The sequence below is a fragment of the Labrus bergylta genome, chromosome 9 (genome assembly GCF_963930695.1).
Source record: "Labrus bergylta chromosome 9, fLabBer1.1, whole genome shotgun sequence".
Classification (NCBI taxonomy): domain Eukaryota; kingdom Metazoa; phylum Chordata; class Actinopteri; order Labriformes; family Labridae; genus Labrus; species Labrus bergylta.
The window spans coordinates 20,386,047-20,407,508 of record NC_089203.1 but is presented as its reverse complement, the minus strand read 5'-3'; the positions used below and the strand labels follow the sequence as shown (position 1 = coordinate 20,407,508).

The 21,462-nt window shown below is 38.4% G+C and overlaps 1 protein-coding gene across 1 annotated transcript in view; it reads right to left on the bottom strand.

The window, feature by feature from the left end:
• The window catches only part of glra4a (glycine receptor, alpha 4a), a 45,847-nt gene that overhangs the window by 15,351 nt on the left and 9,034 nt on the right, over positions 1–21,462 (bottom strand). Inside the window, exons 2-3 of the mRNA XM_020640440.3 lie at positions 2,444–2,574; positions 957–1,024 (exon numbers count right to left, since the gene is read on the bottom strand). Coding sequence (XP_020496096.1) covers positions 957–1,024; positions 2,444–2,574 — 199 coding nt within the window. The remainder of the gene's footprint in view (positions 1–956; positions 1,025–2,443; positions 2,575–21,462) is intronic.

Here is a 21,462-nt window from a genome sequence, read left to right as displayed (position 1 = left end):
TGCAGTCTTACGGTAATCCTTCTTACATTAAGACTTAATGCACCAAAAACAAAACGTCTTTAGCAGACTTTAGAATTTCCTTTTCTCAGATTAAAGTGGAAAATATGCAGATACAAAATGCACAGATGATCTGTTCTGTTTCCTTGGTATATCTGGTAAAAATGCATCACTATTGTTGGAATGAACCTTCTTCACCTCATTCGTCAGCTCTGACTGATTGACTAAGATTGCGTACCAATTGTTCAAATGCTTCAGTTATATGCTGATGGTAAACAGAGGCAAGGCAGCACAAGCCAGAACAAGGACAGCGACTGACACAATCACTTCTGCTTGCAGCTAGCACAAATGAGTAATTAAATAAGAAGTTTAATCTGTGCAATTAATTCAGAATTCATCTTTGGGCATTGTAGATCTTTCCATTAATAATGCATCTTCATTTCATTTATTGGAATAGAAAGCGTGCTCCTTTCTTGCAAACCATTACATCAAAATTGTTTTTGCTCCAACTGGAAGTCTGATCCTCTGGGCCTTCCCACAAACACCCTTAAAAAGTGCACTTCTGTATCATGCTGACCCAGCAGGTATAGCACGGTAAATGCAGACCTGAGGACAGCCGTTTTTATTCCCCTGAACGTCTAGTCCTCTCTTCCATACCCTTTTTTATTCACTTTCTCAATTTTTCATTTTAATTGCAGAGTGGACAGTTCATTATCAGCATGTCAGTGACCCGTTGGTCTCTGAAGGTTGCACTGCTATGCTCCAGGAAACACAGAAATGAGGGCTCAGCTAAGCAAAGAAGGTGGTAAGGAAGAAAGACGATGGAGTGTAACGAGAGTTTTAGCTTTGTAAATCCAGCAGAGATACAACCAAAGTGAGGTTTGTTCACACCATGTTTTAAGCTTAGCCTCTTTAGCATATCGTCTGTACAATATTTGAAACCTTAAAAGACTCCTTACCATTGTAGTTTCTGTGATAGACCCAAAGGAGTTGATGAAAATATTGCAGGTGACATTCACAGGTGGGCCTGTGGGAAGAAAAACAGCTTTCTTGACACAGTATTCCCCTTTTATGGGATTGAGATCCCACTGTCTTCTGAAGAAAAATAACTTATTCTTATCATGTAAATTATTAAAATACCAATTCATTATAGAGGGATAATAAAAGTGCTCAAAGACTTAACATAAACTAAAATCATCATCAGAAACAGCAGACTATAACATAGCACACATAATAAATCACAAATTAAGCTAAACCATGAGGGGGAAGCTGATTGGTGATACTTAAAATTGTGTTTCTAATGTATATTTTTTGTAACATATGTTGTATCTTGCTGGAAAATGTAATCATTTTGTAGACATTCTTAATCATATTTTAGAGAACAATAACCTAGATACATAAAAAATGTTATGTATTGCACCAATCACTTCATTCATTGATTAAAAAAAGAAATCCCATTCTATTAAATGCTTTCTTGTTTCTTGAATATTCAAGAAAGTATTAACTGCTACCAGTCATAATAGACACAGTAGTCCTGCGGTTCCAATGGTGTCTTTCAAATTACATATTTGTCTGCCAAATTTTGGCTGTCTGCCCCCCCCCCCCCCCCCCACACACACACACACACACACACAGACAGACTGACAAGGATGATGTGAAAGATCAGCTCCTGCTCCTGTCATTAGAAAAGAGCAGAGGAACAGAATTGCTTGTTGAAAAGAACATTTCTTTGTGATTCAAGAGGCTAGCAGTCGCAAGTGTCTCTGTTTCTTCTACCTGGCTATAGACGAATCCCTACGGCCGGTTTGTGGGCGCTGCTATCTTGTGTTGGCCGCCATTACTGCGGTGGCATCTCAGCGTCTGCTGCTGCCTGCTTACAGTGACGGCAGCATTCATACTGTAGTTGGATAACAGACCGCTGCTAATGAAGTTACCTTAATCTGGTGACCTAAACATTATTTAGAGTTTACATATCAGACATCTTTTTCAACAACTTCCTGATTACATAATGGAGAAATAAAGAGAAACTTAGCCACAAGACAGCTTGCCTAAACCAGAAGCCGTTGAAGGGAGACGCCACCGCAATAATGGCAGCTTGTCAACTTTTAGTTTTCTACTGGATCTGTCTTTTGTTCACCAGGATGTTCTTGTTTCAAATTTGGAGGGGAGCTGCAAGCCGGTGATATAAACACACTGAAGCACTTTTTGCTGTTGTTAACTTCAATAAATATCCCTGAGAAATGGAATAAAATAAAATTCTAAGAAGTTGTAGAACATAGACCATAACATGGTCTTTGAAAGAATATCATTCAGTAAATACACATGGGAAAAGTCAGCTATTTAGCTTTCACAGCATAGATTTGCTGTTTTTCTTTCATAGTGCTTGTGTTTGCAGCTGGACTTTCTTGAGGGCTACTGTGATGGTCTGCTTTGACACAAACTATACCTTTGAAGTTGGGTCTGATGCGGGCATCATATCCGGATGTTTTTCCCATGAGCTTGTCCAGGAAGTCAGACGGCGACAGCTGTGGTCCTGCCCTGCCGGGGGGCTTTATCTCCTCCTTACAGGAGCTCGGTCTGACATTACCCAGGGAGAGGGGGGGGGGGAGAGAATAGAAGGGAAAAGAGAAGAGAGAAGGTTTTATGGAAAACGGCAGAGGAAGAGTGTGTTTATGTATGAGAGGTAGCAGTGGGGAAAAAATAATGAGAATCCAACAACTATCACCAATTTAGTCATCTGCAAAAATAACCCAGCGGTAGATGGGGAAATGAGGATGAAAAATAAATGCAACAGCGTATCTATGCTGGCAACTAAAAGCTTATCCATTTCCCATCATGTCTGAGACTTATTGGGCTTGTTAGGCCCCATACCTACAGAGAAACAAAGCATACTGTGTGCTGAGGTAGACTTGTCCCTCTCCTGTGCTTCCCACTGCTCATGGTTTAGCAGGGGTAAAGCTTGACAGATTGATGGCTCAATTGTAATGCTATGAATGTCACACCGGGGAGAGGAAGGAGTTGATACAAGCTCTAGTGAGGCTCAGACAGCCACTGACAGGAATAACCAACAGGCAAGAGTGAAAGTAAAAGGAGAAAGAAAGAAGGAAACATAGGGAGGCAAGAAAAACAGCCTAAAGCCTGGAAACCCTTGTTCATAAAAGATTTGCTTTCCCACCGACCCCTGCTGTAGCACAGCTGATTGCACCCCATGCTTTTGATACAATTGTTAACAGTTCATGATCTGTCATGATCCTAAACTCTGCAGTACTGATGGTGGGTTCAATCCCCTTCAAGGCACAACTTTGCTGATGCGCTGTGTTCTCATGAGTGTGTGTGTGTGTGTGTAGCCAGTCACTGATCCACCAGTCTTCCAGCTTCTTAGCTGTTTTTGGAGTAGAATAAACTGCACTGTCAGGGGCTGCAGGATCGAGGAATTTGTGGAGGATATTTTTGGAACTTCAAAAGCAAAGCTGAGCTGATCCTGAGAGACCTTAAGTCATAATAGTGTTGAAATTGAGCTTTAATGTTGGGATATATTGACTACTTTGTTGTGTATTTTAGAAAGAGGAGTCGAAGGGCTTACCAGCAAATTACAATTATAGATTACATCAGATAGCTTTTTGGCACACCATCATTTTGAGTGTCCTTGTTCACTCATGATTTGTCAATAACTACTAGTCTTGAGATGGAAACCAGCAAGCCACTAATTCCTCAGAGTTCTGAATTGACAGCATCTGCCCTTCAATGGCTGAATTTAGATGAATGTATGAATCGATTTAGGAATAATGTAATGTTTTGTTTGCCCTATTAATACTGTAAGACAACCCATAAAATGAACAACTCTGCTAGAGGCAAACAATACACCTTGCAAAGCTGAAGGTTGTATCGGGAACACCTCCTGTTTGTCAGGTGACTGTTTTAGCTTCCTGCAGCAAGAGAACATGCATAATTAGTGTATCTAAAAACAAACACGAAACACATATGATCCTTGTGGTTATTTGTCATCCGTCGATGTTTGAAGGAAAGCAATTTTAAATGTTGGTACAAGAAAAGATGCAATCTTCCAACACATTGACATTGTCCATACGAGTTTCTGCAGGATGAGGTGTCCATCATAAGGAAATTAGATGATGGCATTTAGGCTATAACCTTGCATGTACTCTTAAAGGCTTTCATCAGGCTTTGTTGACTGTTCTGACTATTATTTGCAAGTGTTTAGAGTGTGTTTGTGTGTATAGGCATCATAAGACCCTCTTCAGTGGTAGCTTTGGTAATGAATTCAGCATCAGTAATTTTATACGCTGATGACACAACAATTACGTTTTCAAACTGTTCAACAGAGCCTGGTCTGCTGCAGTGGCTCTGATAAATTTCTATTGTTGTTCTTTTTTGTCAGACAAAAGACACAACACAAAAAGATAATCTGAAATCTCATCCAAGCTACCCAAGCACTCAGACTGCAGTTGTAGAAATTGAAATGGAATTGCAGTACAAACCAGCTCCAAATGTGACTTTGATAAGTTTTGCACAAAAAACAACAATCTGTGTACAATCTATACATGCTTAAATTCTGATTTGAGCTGTTTGTCTAAACAAGACTCAACTATTACTGCTGAGCTGACATTGTCCCCAATGAAGGTAGCTCCACTTGTAAAGGTGACTGAATAGTTAAATGACGGTTGATGAAACAGTATGGTTGGTTCAGTTTCAAGATTTCATGTCAAAGACTTGGTCAAACAGGAACTGGGCATCCCTGCTCTTGGAAATCTGTGTTTGCTAGATTAATGGCTGTGTAGTATTTATAACTGGGACAAGAAATGTTGCTTTAATTGGTGCAATGTAACTCTGTTTATTGAAAAGGTAAAGAAAAATGAAACAAATAGAATAGCTAGTCTACCTAACTGATGATTCTGTTTTCTTGTCTCTGTGATTGATTTTTACACATCTTTTTTGGATTAGTATTTCAGCTTCTTGATCGCTTGCATTGAGTATTTGCCGTTTTATTCTACATTGCCTTAACTATTTAAACTTTCTATCATAAGCAGTTTTAGCAGTCGCAAAGATCAAACAGAGAAGGCCATATAAGCATTTTAACATTTGCATTCTTTCACACAAACGGCTACTAAATTTGCACAACAAATTTTATTGCTAACCATGTTTGTTTCCATCCCTGGGGCATTGGCGCTAGTACTGTACAGTAAAGAAAAAAGGAGAACCCAGAGCATCTTTGTTGATTTTCCCTGTGGAGCTGTGCACATATCTCAGTCTTTCTTACATTATAAAGCCCAACTCTCACTCGCCTGACTCCACTCCAGCGCTTCTGGCTAAGGTTCACTCTGTGTTGCTGATTTTACAGTATGCTGGTACCGCTTTCATTCTTCCCACTCACACAAACTCACTCACACAGGTACACAGGGAGATGGATTTTTAGCCTCTTACACTAAGCCGTTGATAACAAACTGTCTCGGGTTGTGCTTGTTTTGCGGATGTACACAGAACAATAAAGTATCCTGTTTGGTCTCGAGTGTGATGTTCTCTGACAGGTGGTCACAAGCTCTCACAGAAAAATGATGTGGGCAATAAAGTTTGTAGCTTTCAAGATATATTGATGGATCTAAAACACAACCGTGTCTTCTAGTGGAGATTTCTGGGTGCATTTTGACACAGATAGCTGACAAATGATGAAAGGTGCCCATTACACATTATACATTTCTGGACAATAAAATAGCAGTTTTACATTGGTTTAAGAACTCAATTTCACCAAGAGATGGCACATAAGACACACTTCATTTGTTACCACTACACTGTGCATTCATGACTCAGTACATGAAACCAAAACTATTTTCCTCATACTCTCTTTTCCAGCAGTGAATTGCAGTCTGGAATGTGGAGCCGTCATTTTTGCTTGTTGATGCTAATAGACTGTGATGAAACAACAGTATGAGAAACCTAATCTGTCACAAATGCTGTTATTTCTGTGACGCTTCTTGAAAATTATCACACACAATAGTCTTCATATAGCCTACTACGCATTTACAGTGAATGACCAGAAATGGTCTTGAAGGAAATGTTCATTTCTGTCATTGTCATTGTTTCTGTGTTACAAAGTGTAGAGATAAATAAAAATAATAATATTCTACTCCGTACAAGATTTGCAACGGCTTTTTGAGAGCGACTAAAGATTACATTTCTCAAATTCAGGAACAATTTGCTTAGTAAGGCTTGGCTTACTCATACCATGGAGAAATGGGATCTTACTTTCCCACATTAAAAGTAAACGTTTATACTAAAAATAAGGACTTTTTTTGCATAATACTTTTCAGACAAAAAAAACATAAATTTAGAAAACTCTTTGTTATGATGCTTATGTTGAGCTCGGCCTTATCTGTGGATTTCAGCTTTCCCTCAGGACCATCACCTCTCAAAAAGCCCTCATGCATTTCTAATTGGATCCTTGTGTGATCAGTGCTTTTATATCCTCATACTTAATAAAGGCTAAGCAAGAAACAATCTCAGTCACGTCAAATAATTGGCGGAGAGGGTTTTTTGCCCAGACACATCTGTTGGAAGGTGAAAACTCTTAATAGAGGTTTGAAAGGCAGTGAAGCAAACAAAACTGGACAGCTACCAAAAATAAATGTGCTCATTGGTGAGCAGTGTGTCTTATGCAAATTTATTTGATTCAAAGTCTTTTTTGGATTAAGTACTTTCAGTCACATATAAAGTTACATCTTTTTCTAGTGACTATAACTCACCGTGTAGCTGCACATGGGTTCTTAGAGTTAAATTATGGGCTCCTTTTGTCTGAGTGATTCAATTATTAAGATGCTCTTTGCTGACATTTAATGAGCCTGACCTTTTTGCCTCTCTTTCATTGAAGCTTCCGTACCAGACTGCTGTCGAGAATATACAACAGCTTTCTTTCCTTCCATTATATAGCAAGTTTTGGCTGTCACTCTCATGCAAGTGAGGGACTTCATTTGGCTTAGAATGCAAAGCTGAATAAAAGACACTTTTAAGTACTGGAAAAATGAAGATGCTAATACAAAAGTAGAATTCAAACAGCAGCTCAGAAATGATTTAGAGCCTGTCTTTGAAATTTCAGTCTGCCAGACAGCTCTACTGTACTAGTGTGTTAATGTCGTCTCTCTGAGGAGAAGCCTAAATAGACACAGATGGAAACATACTTCTAATCTTTCCAGAAATAGACTTGGAAAAATAATCACACCCTCACAGATACAGTTCTTCTAGTCTGGATAGACTTTGCGTGGCAGTTATTCATCATCCACAGAAACGCAAACTAGTACACTCTTCAACTGTGAGGGAGAAACACTGTTATGACAAACCTGTCAAGACTGTGCTGTCAGTAGATTAACCACAGGAAGCCAGCATATACTGCATGTGCCACCCATCTGAAGAGCTATGCTGCATTTGATAACTGTTCCACCCCAGCTGTCCTTAAGCAGAAATTTCAATCAGCCATTCATTTTAATCAGAGTATGTGAACACATGACCGATGGTTCAGGAAAACAGTATGTAGTCATTTTCTGCTAACATGGATGAATTGGCCGATGTTGGCCACGGTTGCTTTGTTTTCCAGTTTCATTTCCAAAATAAAAATGCTCCCTCAGCATTAACCACCTTCCTTCATCATGGGAGAGAAAAAAAATCACTGTTAACAGTTAGTTTGAAACCGAGTAATCTGATTGGACAAGAGAAATCTGAGTGCATAATTAATCAGGTCTTGTATTTTTAACATCACTGCAAACAAGTCTTATTTTACAAATTGGAACACGAAATGGAAAAGTATAAATAAATGTGCATGATACAAAGCATCTGAAGATTCTGAAGAAGCACAAAGAAACAAGATCAGAAAAATGTTTGTGTCACTTGGCGACAGTCCATTTTAAATCAAGTTTAAGAGCTTGGCGCAGCCAAATAATCAAATAAATAAGCAACAAATCTGTTGTTGCTTAACATTGTTTACTACCATATATTGCTTGTAGGACTGTTAGGCATGTTGTTGAGTGTGATTATCTTCAGTTCTCAGCCTGCAGCTTCATTCATATGACTGAATCACAGCCATGCAGATATTCATTACAACAGCACTTCCCCTCCTTGTTTGCTTAATTAATCAAAATCACTGAGTAAAGATTTCTTATAATGGTGGATACAGGCTAATTATGTGTTTACCCTATTGAATGCCACAGAAAATTAACTCTGTGATTTAAGGTCCACTGCCAAGCTTGTATAAAATTTAAATAATCTTTATTTAACATGGCAAAATGTGTTAGAATAACCAACAAGGTGCAGCAGTCATCCGGCTAGTGATAGCATCAGCTTCCACAGGTACATTATTGCATTAAGTAAAAGTATGGTTTTATATAAATGTGCAAGACTGTTGGTCCAAATCATCAAGATGTGACAACATCAATAGAAGGAAGAAGGGAAGAGGAGGGGGAAGGACAAGAGAAAGATGATATTGAAAAACTAAATTGATAGGAAGCTACCAAGTTGACAGATTTTGCATTGCATTTAAAGAGACACACACACCAAAACGGAGCATTCTAAGAGAGCTGGTTTATACAGGGTCACAAACCTCCTCTGGTGCTTGATTCATGTTATATTCTGACCAAAGCACAGCACAGATGTTTCATTTAGACCATAGGGGACTTTTGGAAAAGGTGGAAAATGGGTATAAAATGTCCTCTTTAATACTTAATTGAAAGTAAAACCCAACTTTTGCAGCTGACCATTAAAAAAATCTTCGATTAATCTATGAATCAATATTATGTTGAATTTTTATGACCAGACCACTGAGGCAAGTTAACCATAGATCTGGTGCACATTTCGACTGTACTGCATCATTTAGTTACATGGAATATATAACCATACACAGCAAAGGAAAAAGCTGGAGCTGTCATTCTGTATAGAGTACATAATGCTCAAATGAGGACATAAAAGGACTGGGAAGAGGGGTGTAAGGAGGCAAGGTCAGCAAGAGACCAATGTTTCCTTATAGCGGCAAAATTTACAGCTTTCTCCTTTTTCTTGCATCCTACAGCCTTTGTATAACAAATACATATAACTCTAACTGCCTTTAGATGTACATTGAATGCAATCCACAAGACTGGTCGAACAGTTGTTATTTAGATATAAACAAGCTAGTATGTCTGCAAGATATCTTCTCTTTCTTTAACCTCGTTTTGGAAGTAACCAATCAAATGCATCCCCTATCTGGTATTCTGCCTCTGGAGCGCAAACAGTCTGTTAATTGCTTCATCAAAAAAGAAGCTGGTGCTTGGAAAAGTAACCTACATCACATGGCAGTGCTGCTATTCCCTGGTTTCCTTCAAGAAAGGGATATCGAGGAGGAATGTCGATAGACATCCATGCATGAGCGTACTAACTCTTTAGTGCCCTTTAGCATGATGGGAAATGGAACTAAACTGCTCTATCTGTCCGTTGAATCAGATTTCTCTATTTTCATACTTGCTTACTTCCCACACGGCCCTTGATGTCCTCTTCAGTCTTAGATATTGCTCTTGCAGAGGAGCGCTCACTTCGAGATTAAACATAAGGACAATCAACTCAACTTTCTATCAGGCTCTCCAAACAGTATAATGCTTTTATTAAAATACATCTAAGCACAGCATGCTTCATGGTAGTACATTGAGATGTCATTTGTTGTCTTTAATGACCTCTGTAGCTCCTGTCTTCACACTACTGTATTGGATGGCCCGTGGCTACTGCTGTCCTCTTTTGATCAATAGGCTCAATGGAGAATGGGATTTGGAGCGCATTGCAATTTACCCTTTCACATTTATCTTCAATGACATGGCCACTGCCACTCCTGCACAGTGACACCTCCAGGTCTGGAAACATGGATATAAACAAAGATAACCTTTATCCCTGAACATGGCTTACAGTATGTAGTACCCAACACCTGAATGCCTGGTGAAAACAACGCAAAGAATGAACTTGACAAAGAAAATAGATCAATCAAATTAAGTGCAGATTAAGCATTCAGTGTAGGGGTCTTATTTGAAAGGCAGATTACTATAAATTGTTCCCTTGGGTTTATTGTGCCGTTGGGGAAATTTGCAAGGCAGGCATGCATATTCTATCTACATTAGAATATAAGATGGCTAGATTCAAAATGACTCCTGATTTTTTTTAGACAGGTCATTGTGGCACATGCACACATGTATTGATTAAATTTGCCATTCTCGAGGATGTGATCGATGAAAAGAAGACTGTTCCAATCAAAAAGACCATGGTCTACCCTTAATCCTCATTTAAAAAAAATATATAGATTGGTGATTTCATCATTTCTGTTCTGATAATTAATCAAACACATAGCTGAGATGAGCAATATATGCCAATCAATATTATCTAATTTTAGTCTTGACTAGTTACTACAGTTAAAGTCTCCATCTAATTTTAACACCTGCCACCGAAAGCACGTCCTCAATGGCTAACACTGAACTCTTGCTGCAGACAATATACAATTCAATTTGACACCCAAATACTGTGGCTATCCACAATCGATACTAGAGGCACTCACACTCGGTAGATATTTGGCCATTAAGACTGACTGACCAGTTCTGTCAACTTGTAGCTTAGCTTTTGTGATACACTTTCAAGGTAACTGATTTCAAACCCAATAGCTGGAAAGTTTATTTTGAAAACTCAAGTCTCGGCAGATAATAAAATCAAGTAGTTCTTAAGGGGTTTTAAATACTTTTGTCCCAAAAAAAATAACAATGTTTTAGAAAATGCTGACAAAGCTAGGCACTGCAATTTAAGCCAATGTTGCAATTGGCTAAAACTGTGGCTCATGCCAAGGTTGCTACATCGAACAATTCAATGTTGGTCTTTGGTACAAAGTCATACTAATTCAGGCTTGACACTTAGGGTAAAATTAATTAGCAGGATCACATCGATGTTGGCTACTGTATTTGTGTGAGATTAGTTTTCAGCTTTCATGCCTTTATTCAGAGGATAGGACAAGAAACTGGGGGTCGGAGTCGAACCTGAGCCGACCTCTTAGTAGACTCTGCACATAGGGTGACAATATAAACCCTTGGCTATCTGGAGTCCTGGAGTCTTTTTGAGCTCTCAAGACACAAGAGAAAAGAACAGTCTCACCAGACACTATCTTTCAAAAACAGCTCTGATTTAGGTTAGCTGAAAGTACAGATGTACAGTACAAATAGGCATTGGGTAGCTCAGCAACACTGTCACTATTCTTTTTTTTTATACTTTGATATACGTTAAGAGAGAAGCTGAAAGAAGAAAAAACAGCTTGCGTCTTGTGCAGACATCAGTTGTAGAGGACCTATACTCCCATTAGATATCTTGGTGTTTGCTTTCATTTCCAGCTCTATCACTGAGCTATTTCTGGTGTCCTCAGTATTATAGTTGATCCTTTGTTTTGTTGTGAAGCAAAAATAGTGCAGCAATAAGTAATTTGTGTTGGTAGAATCTGCCCTCTGCAAAGTATCTTTAGCTTCCTCAATGCAAACCACAGGGTTAAACGATTTGGACTAATCTATGCTAACCAAGAGTAAATCGCAACTCTGTGCCAAGCTGCTAACTCATTTGTAATGCAATCTTTAAACCTGTGTGATTGAAGCACAACATCTCTGGAGTACCCGGTAAAAAATTATGTTTCTAGGCTTGTATCAAAGTAATGACACATGGACAATGAGCTCGGGCTTGATGACAGATTTATGTTCAAGATGGCCCGTTTCTACTACACTGCACTCCAACTACCACCCCAGGCTTTTCCCATGCAGCCTTAACTAATCTTCAGCGCTCTCATTCATTTTAGTCTAGGGATTCACCACTCCTTCTTGTGAAATATACAGTCACATCCTTTTCATTGTGATTTATCTCTTATATCTTTTATCTTCTGAGTTTCTGAAGGCTGCATGAAGAAAACTGGAGAAAACGGTAACTCCTAATTGCTACTCCTGCTGTCAAATTGTCAAGACACAATTAACTGATCAGCCTACTCGTTTTATCTCACTGACGTTCATTTTTTTCAGTCTGTCTGAAAATTCTTACAATTTAGCCTTAACCCTTGTATTATGAGGACTAGAATTTCATCTTCTAACATGAAGATAGGACTTCCCCCTTAATATTTTCCTTGTAAACAAGTAGTCAATATTTTAAGCAATTGGTTGACTTAGATGTTGCATCTTTTTGAAATAAACAAATTCTATACATTTATATTATAAGAGTTACCAAAATGGTATAAGTACAGGGGCTAAAAAAAGGATACTACCAGAAGCATTGTTAACATTACAATACAGAGTAATACGTACTCACAGTAAAAAGCCATCAAATACATTTTTCAGTAAAGTCATGGAGCGAGCCTCCTGCTAACGACACTGCAAACAAAATAGTAGTAACGCTAATGACAAAAGACCACATTTAGCAGCGTTAGGAGGTTTCCCCAAAGAAAATCTTAAACACCAAACATTTATTTTCCTGCATTCTAGTCAATTTTTATGCACCACTTTGTGCCTTTTTTACACAACTTCATGATTATGATCTAGTCTCTTTCTCCTTTTATGTGTCCTTTTCATGTCTTGTAGTAATAATCAGAAAACATGTTCAAACAATAATGAATGCATTCATCTCCATTCTTTAATAAACATGTGGACTGGAGAGTTCTAGTGTTTCTGCACAATTCCAGCCCTGCAGACAGACACACTCACACTTGCCTTTGTGCACACTGAACGTAAGAGAGAGAGGGAGACAGAAACAGAGATCGCTGATATGCTGCAATTAAATAATTGCCAACCTAAGGACCTGAGTACCCAGATTTGTAAAATGTACGCACGGATTTCTATTGCAAATCTGTGCGTACAGTCTAGGAATCCTTGCCCTCAGATTGCAAATCTCTGCGCACTGACTTTTAAGAAGCTTATTTTTTAACTTAACTTAGCTTTCAGGGGACCCCTGCCACACAACAAAACTATCATTTTATAAAGTTTTACTTGCGACTCTGTTTCACACCAGGTGAGCCTCCTTTTAATCAAGACACCTCAAAACCAAGAGCAGTGTCACATCGGCAGCTGCACAATAAGAAAAGAAAACAGCATTTGAAGTTTTGTACAACCTATGTTGCACTGCAACAAATGCATTTTAAATAGACCTAATAGCGGACATCTCTCCTTTCTCTCTCTCTCTCTGGTGACCTGCAGTATACAGACCTGCAACATGTATTCAAGGGGTACAGAGTGAGGGAGATCGATTACCTGCTAGTTCACTTGTCTTAAATGGCAATTGTATGGGCGGAAAATATAACTGGACCGCTCTGCTTGTGACACCAACAGATGAGTCCAACAGAGGCGCAAATAACAGAAAATGTTGAGCTAATTCAAAACTTGGATACCAAGCCACTTTCCACTTGACTGATATCTAAAAGATCCACGAGAGTCCTAATAAACTGGAAGGTGTTTTGCCTCAGATTACTTCATGGAGATGTCATACAAAGACAAAGGCGCTATCAGATTTATTTGTAGTGTATTCTTAGCCTTACATTTCAATTTGATCTTCTGGTATCATCAATACCTCTTTATGGTGGTATGCAGACTTGTTCAAGTTATTTAAATCAAAACCTGTCAACAAGCAACTGAGTTTATTTTTGAAACCTCATGAATTTTAATCACTTCTGCACCACTCTAAGCAAAAAAAACTCTTGATACCATAATGATAACAGGTTTTTTGTAAGTGAAAAGTTATAGTAGCATAGTGCTCAGATTAACACTTGGCTGGCAAACCAAATGCTAGCTTCTGATAGGTGCCATTCTGGTTGAGTCCTTTCGTCCCTGTTAAAGAGTCACTCTATTATTCTCTTTTTTTAATTGTATTTTTAATTACTCTCTAATCATATTGAATGTATATTCAGGGCTTAGACTTGAGTCCTAATTGACATATGATTCAAAGAAGACTGATCTAAAGCATTCCCTTTTTCCACCTTACCATTAGCATCAACAGAAGTTGAAAATATGTATCCAGTGTCATGCATTTACCGCTTGCTAGCACCCCCCAAAGCTAAACCAAATAAACACAAGATCTCTAGCAGTGGTCGTTTAATGGGAATCTCTTTGATAAACCTGAGGAACTGACCTTTTCTCTTAAGGGAGATGAATCAATCAAAGAGCTTTGTCAGACCTACCCATCCTCCATACGTCTCTCTGAGACTTTTTATATTCCAGCCATCTTCTCAGCGTCTACGATCTGCTATCAGCACAGATTGCCTCCTGTCAGTCTCTGACAGACAGAGCTAGCCTGATTTCTGATAGAGAAAAGGAACTATACTATCTGAAAAAAGATTGCTTTGGTGTGTGCTTAAGGGCTTTGAGAGAACAGTGGCTTTATCTGTATACCATTGTCGGCTCAACATATGCTTTAGGTTTGTATTGTTGTGTTTCCAGGCAATGTAAGTGCCTGTTTAATTGTCCTTTTAGTTCTTTTTTTTTATCAAACCTAAAATAGATCGTAACAAGATTTGTGCAAATGAATATACATCTCTATTTTTCTTTTCACAATCGAAACATATTAATTTTTTTATTTTTTTAGCAAGAGATGTTCAATACTATCATTTCCTTTTCTGATACTTTACTAATTTTCAATGTGAAGCTGCTTTATTGGTGTTTCTAATTTTTTTTTATTATAGGGTCAATTAAGTATTTGGGTAGAAGGAGACCTTTAGTTATTTATCCTCTGTTGAACAGCTCAAGAATGGCAAAGAATAGAAAAATAGCTAAGCTCAACACAAGGACAACGACAAAAAACGAGCACTGTCTAATGGTACATTTTTAGCAAGCGCCTTTGTTGTTGGCTATCATAGCATAATAAATAACTGGAAAATACTTCTGTGTTGCTCAAAAGCCGAGTTACCGTTGGCAGCCATAAAACCACTATGGTGGGGAGCAAAGCGCTGCTTGCTGTTTAGGATAGTGCTTTGGAAAGAAAGGTATTGGATCGATATTCAGACTGGCATTCTCACAGATACCCACTCCCACATATTTGGCCGTTTCGTTAACATGCATGCCAATTAAGGATGTTGTTATAAACCAATCTGTAAAGCCAACAGCTGTGTTCACATGCAGGCGATTTGAGAAACACGATCAAAGCAAGATGTTAGTACCTGTTATCATCTCATCTTGCCATTCACTGTTGGCAAGGCAATGAAATGCAGTGATTAGAGAGGTCAGATTGGATTTCCTGATGCCACTAGACTGGAATGGTAATTGTGTGCCATGCTGAAGCACTACGGCATGTGTGCATGTACATTTCCAGTGTAAGCATAATGAGAATTTCACCAGCTCTGTGTACTTCCACATGTTGGGCTCTGAAGCCCTACCCCTCCCATCCTGCTTATGTCTCAAATGCCACTGGGAAATCACTCCAGCTGGATTATTACAGAGGAGACACCAGCCTGTGTACAGTGAACATGTAATTAGACGTCATAGTCTACTTGACTGTGATGATTAATGTCCTCCATTTGCAACATGCACCAATATAAATATGGATAGAGGTGTCAGCCCCCATCAGTAACGGTGTAAATCACATCCTCTGATAGCATATGCTACCTGCAAGTCATTTCAAGCAATCATTATCTTTTTCTTCTATTAGCCATTTGCTAACTACTTCTAGCAACTAATCAATTTGTATTCTCTTCTGTATTACGGTATTAGCTCTTGGTTTGTGTTACACACTTCTGACTTTCTTCTAGCTTCTTTAAAATGGTTATTGACGGCTAAAGGCTGCTGCTTAGGGAGAAGGTTAGGTTCATTTCTCATCTCTTTTTGCCCTGAAGGAACATAGCAACATAGCCGATGGACTGCATAAAAAAGAGACATGATAAAGCCAAAGGCCAGTGGATGAGTCAGTGTTTGTTGGTCCCAGTTATGGTCCACCTGTGCCTTTTAACCAAAGAATAAAAACTTACAGGGGTTTTGCTGTCAATCTGCACAATGAAGTCAGGTTTTAGCCCTGGAGAAGAAAAGCATACTGTATATTCATGCAGCATTTTTTCTCTAGAGATACACACACAAATGCACACAAAGACAGTTATTGAACTGTAAATGACCCATAGTTTGGATACAAGAGTGAGGACTAAGGAATTTTTAGGCATAGCTGCTGGCCTGTTTCGCTTGATCAAGCTGCTGGATGCAAACAACAGCGTCAGGATAAAGACACCATGAAGTGGGGTTTGAAGGATTTTCTGATTAATCATGCTCTCCTTTTAAACTTCACCATGTCTAAAGAAAGAAGTTAGCTCTTACTCTCTGATCAGAACTTTGCCTGCACTGTAAGAGGAATTGGAGTTATTTTGGTATGTGGAGAATTCTGCAAGAAGGGCTGTATTTCAATATGTTCAGATCTTTTTAGCTTTATAAGTTTCACTTGAGGATACCCACATCCCCATATAATATATTCCATTATTATATCGGTCAACTTCAGGTACTTGTAATGATACATTTTATAGGAAGAAATCGGTACAAGAAGAATTTACTATGCCAAATGTTGGTTTCTGATTGCTACACCCCACACTGACTTTAGGCATTGTCTCAGAATGATTGAGGAATAACTAATTAATTTCAGTTCTAAAAACAGAAGGAAAAAAATGATTAGTATCTCATGTGAATGGGAATCTTTCTAATCATTTGCACATTTAAAAAACTGTGTGATGTTAACAGGTAGAGATAATTACTGCAATTTCTCCAGCTTCTTTGATGGTATTAGTTATCTGTTGCATTATATGTAGAAATAAATGATGATATTATGTTTTTTTTTATCTTTGTGTGGATATAAAGTAGTCAGCTGAAGAAGTTTCTACACCCTCACTGTAATAAACAGAAGTGATTTGCTATCCAAGGGGAAATAAATTTCTAATGAGGGGAAAGTGCCTCGCTACATTTTTACTGCTGTGGGAAAAAAAGTAGTTGTCAGAAAATGTTGTTTTATGATGGGAAGCCCAAAAAAGATGCAGACAGTATATATCTTAAAAAGAAAAAAAAAAAGGAGGGCCTAATCCTCCGCTGTTATTTAGCCCAATTCTCCCTGTACCCACTGGACTGGTCGATACTCTTAAAGATGTTTAAATGCAGAGTTCTTGACTTTGGTAACTAATGAAGTGACAGAACATCTTTACCTCGAGACCCCTACGTAGCAGTTGTGGGACCAAATGTAAGAGGTATATACTAAAGAAAAGTCATAAATAATAAAACAGGTGCTCGCTCAGTTTTAGCGATATATTTGCAGGTGATATGTTCAAGAGAGATGTCATGTGGAGTATAAACAGCTTTAGCAAATTGCATTTAAATTTAATTCTGAATTTTTACGGCACATTGTAAAGTGAGTCCTGTAGACTGTAATTTGTTAGACACGCTGCAACTACTTGAGTTGAAATGCATCCCTGACATTTCAAAGTAGAAGCTGTTACTTATTTTCAAGGACAGGCGTAAATAAAGACATACGATGAGTGCATTAGCCTTGTTTCTACTTTCTTGTTGTTTAAGTCTGTCTTTGAAAATAAATGACCGCTTTCTTTTTAAAGTCTTCTTTTAAAGGGAAATTTATATTTAGTTGTACTTATTATCTTAGTCTTACAAATCGTTTTTCCTACAAATCAAAGCCCCATTAGAATTAAGGGTGAATACATTGACAAATAAAAGCATGCACTGGCGGGTTCCTTGTTCATATTTGACAAGAATGCCACCCATTTATTTAAAGGGAAACATTTCTCAACCAAAGACAACCCCAGGATTTGACACACTATATCAGGAAACAATGTGGGCGTCATGTGGGGACATTCAGACAAATGCAGGGAGTCTCGGTGGTCAAGCACAAAATTGAGAGAAAGAAATGGTTCCGGACTCGCACAGTGTCTGTTCAACATGATAAAGAGATGTGAGGCCGGCCCTGTTATGGATGATTTGGAAGCTCTGTGTTGCCCGAGATAATCATGAACAAAATATGGCCATGCATGACTAACAGTGTGAGTCACCAGCTACAAAAACACCATAAAATCATGTCTTAAACACAGAGCCAGACATTCAAGTTTAGTCTGAATGTCAGGACACGTTTAACGTGACCGAGACGTCTTCAATTTAAACCCAATGTCAATGTGACTCCAAAAACCGACGTCATTAAGCTTTGAATTATTAGCTGGATTACCTTGAAATGACCATTTCAGCCTTTGAGCCAACAAAGGCTTTCATTGAATTTAAGTGTGAACATGACTCAAAAGCTTGCAGTTAGCTTTAGTGTCTTTTATATTTCTTTCCTGTGGCAGGAACAAAACACACCCCTAAATCCCCCCAAAGAGGTAAAAAGTCAAGTCATGAAAGCTGCCAAAAAATCATCAATCTTCTCAGTGGCAGGAGAGCTTATTTTTTCTTTTGGTACAATGTTTTCATTAGAGTTTTTCTAATTACAGCGAACATAAATTGTTAACAGAGAGGGGTCAGTCTGGCAGCTCATATAATTAATTGGCAGGGGAATAAACAGTTTAATACAGATGTTACAGTCAGTACATAGCTAAGAAATCTTTAAAATCACATGTAATACTTGTTATGATCGTATCCATGTTATATTGTCCTGCCTCATTTCCACTCATTAGTTTTAATAATAATCACCAACATTTGGTTCCAAAAACATGTATCTGTCGATTCATAATATAATGATAATCAGCCTGGCCTACTGACATTATTCCCGCTGCTAACGTCAAGCAGTCCCTTCAGGGAAGGAGACAAATGCCTGTCAGGCCATTGATTGAATCAAGAAAAGGCTGAAGAGTTAATTAAAGGCTCAGGATACGATCTAATGGACGCACATACTCTGAAAGTATAGCCTACATCACGCAGACTGAAACTTCACATTTTGCACAAGAGTATAAATATGCTGACCTCCTAATTAAAACAGCAGTGCAACAAGACTGTATGCTTTTGTCCCATTTATCGAAAAACTTTAGCTCGTGTTGGAAGCGTTCATTACTGTGAAAGAAAAGAGCAATAAGAACTAAAGCAAGAATAAGTCAACGTAAAAGAGACGGACAAATCACCAAAAAACATGCTAAATGACGGAAATTAATCCCTAATCTTTTCGGGATTCCTCAATTGGTTTAGCATTACTTACTATGTTCGTCCACAGTTCCAAAAAGAGGATTACTTGTAGTTCTCAGTTCTAGGAATCCACAAAGGTTTTTCCTGCGTTACTGACAATTGCTGCAAAAAATAAGACTGCAAGGAGCTAAAAAGCCTTTACTTTTACACTCAAATACAGTTCAATTTTAAATCAGCAGTGCCCGTTTTAAGCACAAGACGGCAATTATGACGAAAACCTTCCTGGTAGACTACAAGTCAAACCGATATCCTTTCATATTCCTCCTCTCTATTAAGCTGTGCACCAATATAACACAATTCAAAGCACAACTGTTGTTTTATCTTTATAAAGAATTGTCCAGCTACTTTCAGGGGTTATTTTTTCTTTCCTAATTGCACTGTGATGTCATTAAAACTGCACTTCACCTGTCAAGGACAGCTAGTCATCTGGCTAATGTGGGGGAGGAAAGTCTGCCCATGATCCACAGGTCACAGTGCAAGAGATTTATGAAGGAACATGATCTGTTGTGTTTTACCCTTGAAACACATTTGCACTGTGTATAATAGGCAGTCACCTGCAGGCCACAACAGCACATTCTACATGTCAGATAATGAACAACTATAGTATGCTGTGGAGCTATTTCTGCAGAAACTGATTATTGGAGACAAGAAAACAACTCTGCCATGTATACAAAACCCATATCCATCATTGTACCTTACTGGTGTTAAATTGGAATTAGGTTTATTGGCTTGCAATTTGGTTCTTTCTATAGTGTGACAGTTGTGCGCCCAAACATCAGACTCCAATTCATTCCGTGTGCAGCAGAATTACACAGATTCCTGCATGGAATGGACTCATTGCCTTTCATGCCCCTGGAGAGGAGAGACACTCTTAAAGCCAATGTGTTTCTTTCTCAAACACAAATGTAATCTCCCTCTCAACGACCCTCTCTGCACTCTTTACCACCAGACAAATTGTGCTTCACTGGTCATGTGTGATCTGATGGAGTAAAATGGAGGAAGAGGAGCCATTTCTTTTGTTGTTTGGGGCTTTTATTTTTACTACAGCTAGGCCTCAGTGTCCTTTCATGAAAGACCTGGATGTTACTACGGCATCTCTGAAGACGATCACAATGTTTCCATGAGCCTCGCAAAATAGTTTTTATTCAGTGGGCCTTCAAAATTGCAATCCACAACTGCAACAAAATTTGAGCAAGCACTATTTTAACTTCCCTTTTAATATGGTTTGTTATTTTTGCCTAAAGCTCTTGACAAGGTTTTTTTTAAGGACAGTTAGTCGCAATATGTAAACTTTAATCACCAGCTGGTACTATAAAATCTAATTAATATGCAAAACATGAATTGAAAGTTTTTTTTCTACCAGGCTATAAGACTTTAAATTTAATAATTAAAACTTCTCAAACACACAGAATTGCAATTCAACCTAAAACAAAAAAATGCAACATCATAAAAGCCTAATGTTCATCCTGAATAATTCACTGTTGGACGCAGACAATTCAGGTCAAATCTAGCTTCTAAAAACGTCTAAGATGAAAGGCTGTAGCTTTGGTTGAGGTGTACTGGTAAATCTGAGTTCATAATTAATAAGTCAAATATGTTCTATAACCGTTTCTTTTAGCCTGCAGAATTTGTCTGATAAATTACCAGACTGTGTAATTACTGATTAATTGCAGCACATTCATTCTTAATGGTTCATGTACTGTGATTTTGATTCAATTACAGAGCCAAGCTTTAGTTTGACTCCATTGTTTCTTTTTGTTCAACCATATACTGGGAGGCCAGGTTTTGTATGCCAGACCTTTCCTTCCAACCCTGAAAAAGTTTAATCAGCATGGACTATATAGGCAGACATAATGACATGATGGAGGGCTTCATAATGTTCCCCCACTTCATGTTCCTAATTGCAGTGAACATAATGACCTACAGCAGTGAACCTCAGAGCCAAAAGTGCTGCTTTAGTCAATAAGTGGCCGTTTCAATCTGCCAGGGCCGGAGAAGAAGAGTGGAGAGGTTCAAATAATTGCATTAGCTTACCACAGTGTCACACATTTTGTAACCTGAAGAGTGATGAGACTAGCAAAGCATGCTACATTGGTTTTATCCTTCTACAAGAGTGAAAGTAAATCTTTTTGGAGGCAGAAATGTGGATCTGTAATCTCCAGTGAGGTGAAGCTAAACCCCACAAATGTACAGCGCTCCAACTCGACTACCTGCTTGATCTAACCTCTTGTTGTCGGAGCAGTTTTAGTCATTCTTGACTGAAAATATGATAAGCCAGTGCTGGAAGGTTTATTTTTACGTTTGTTAGTTCTCA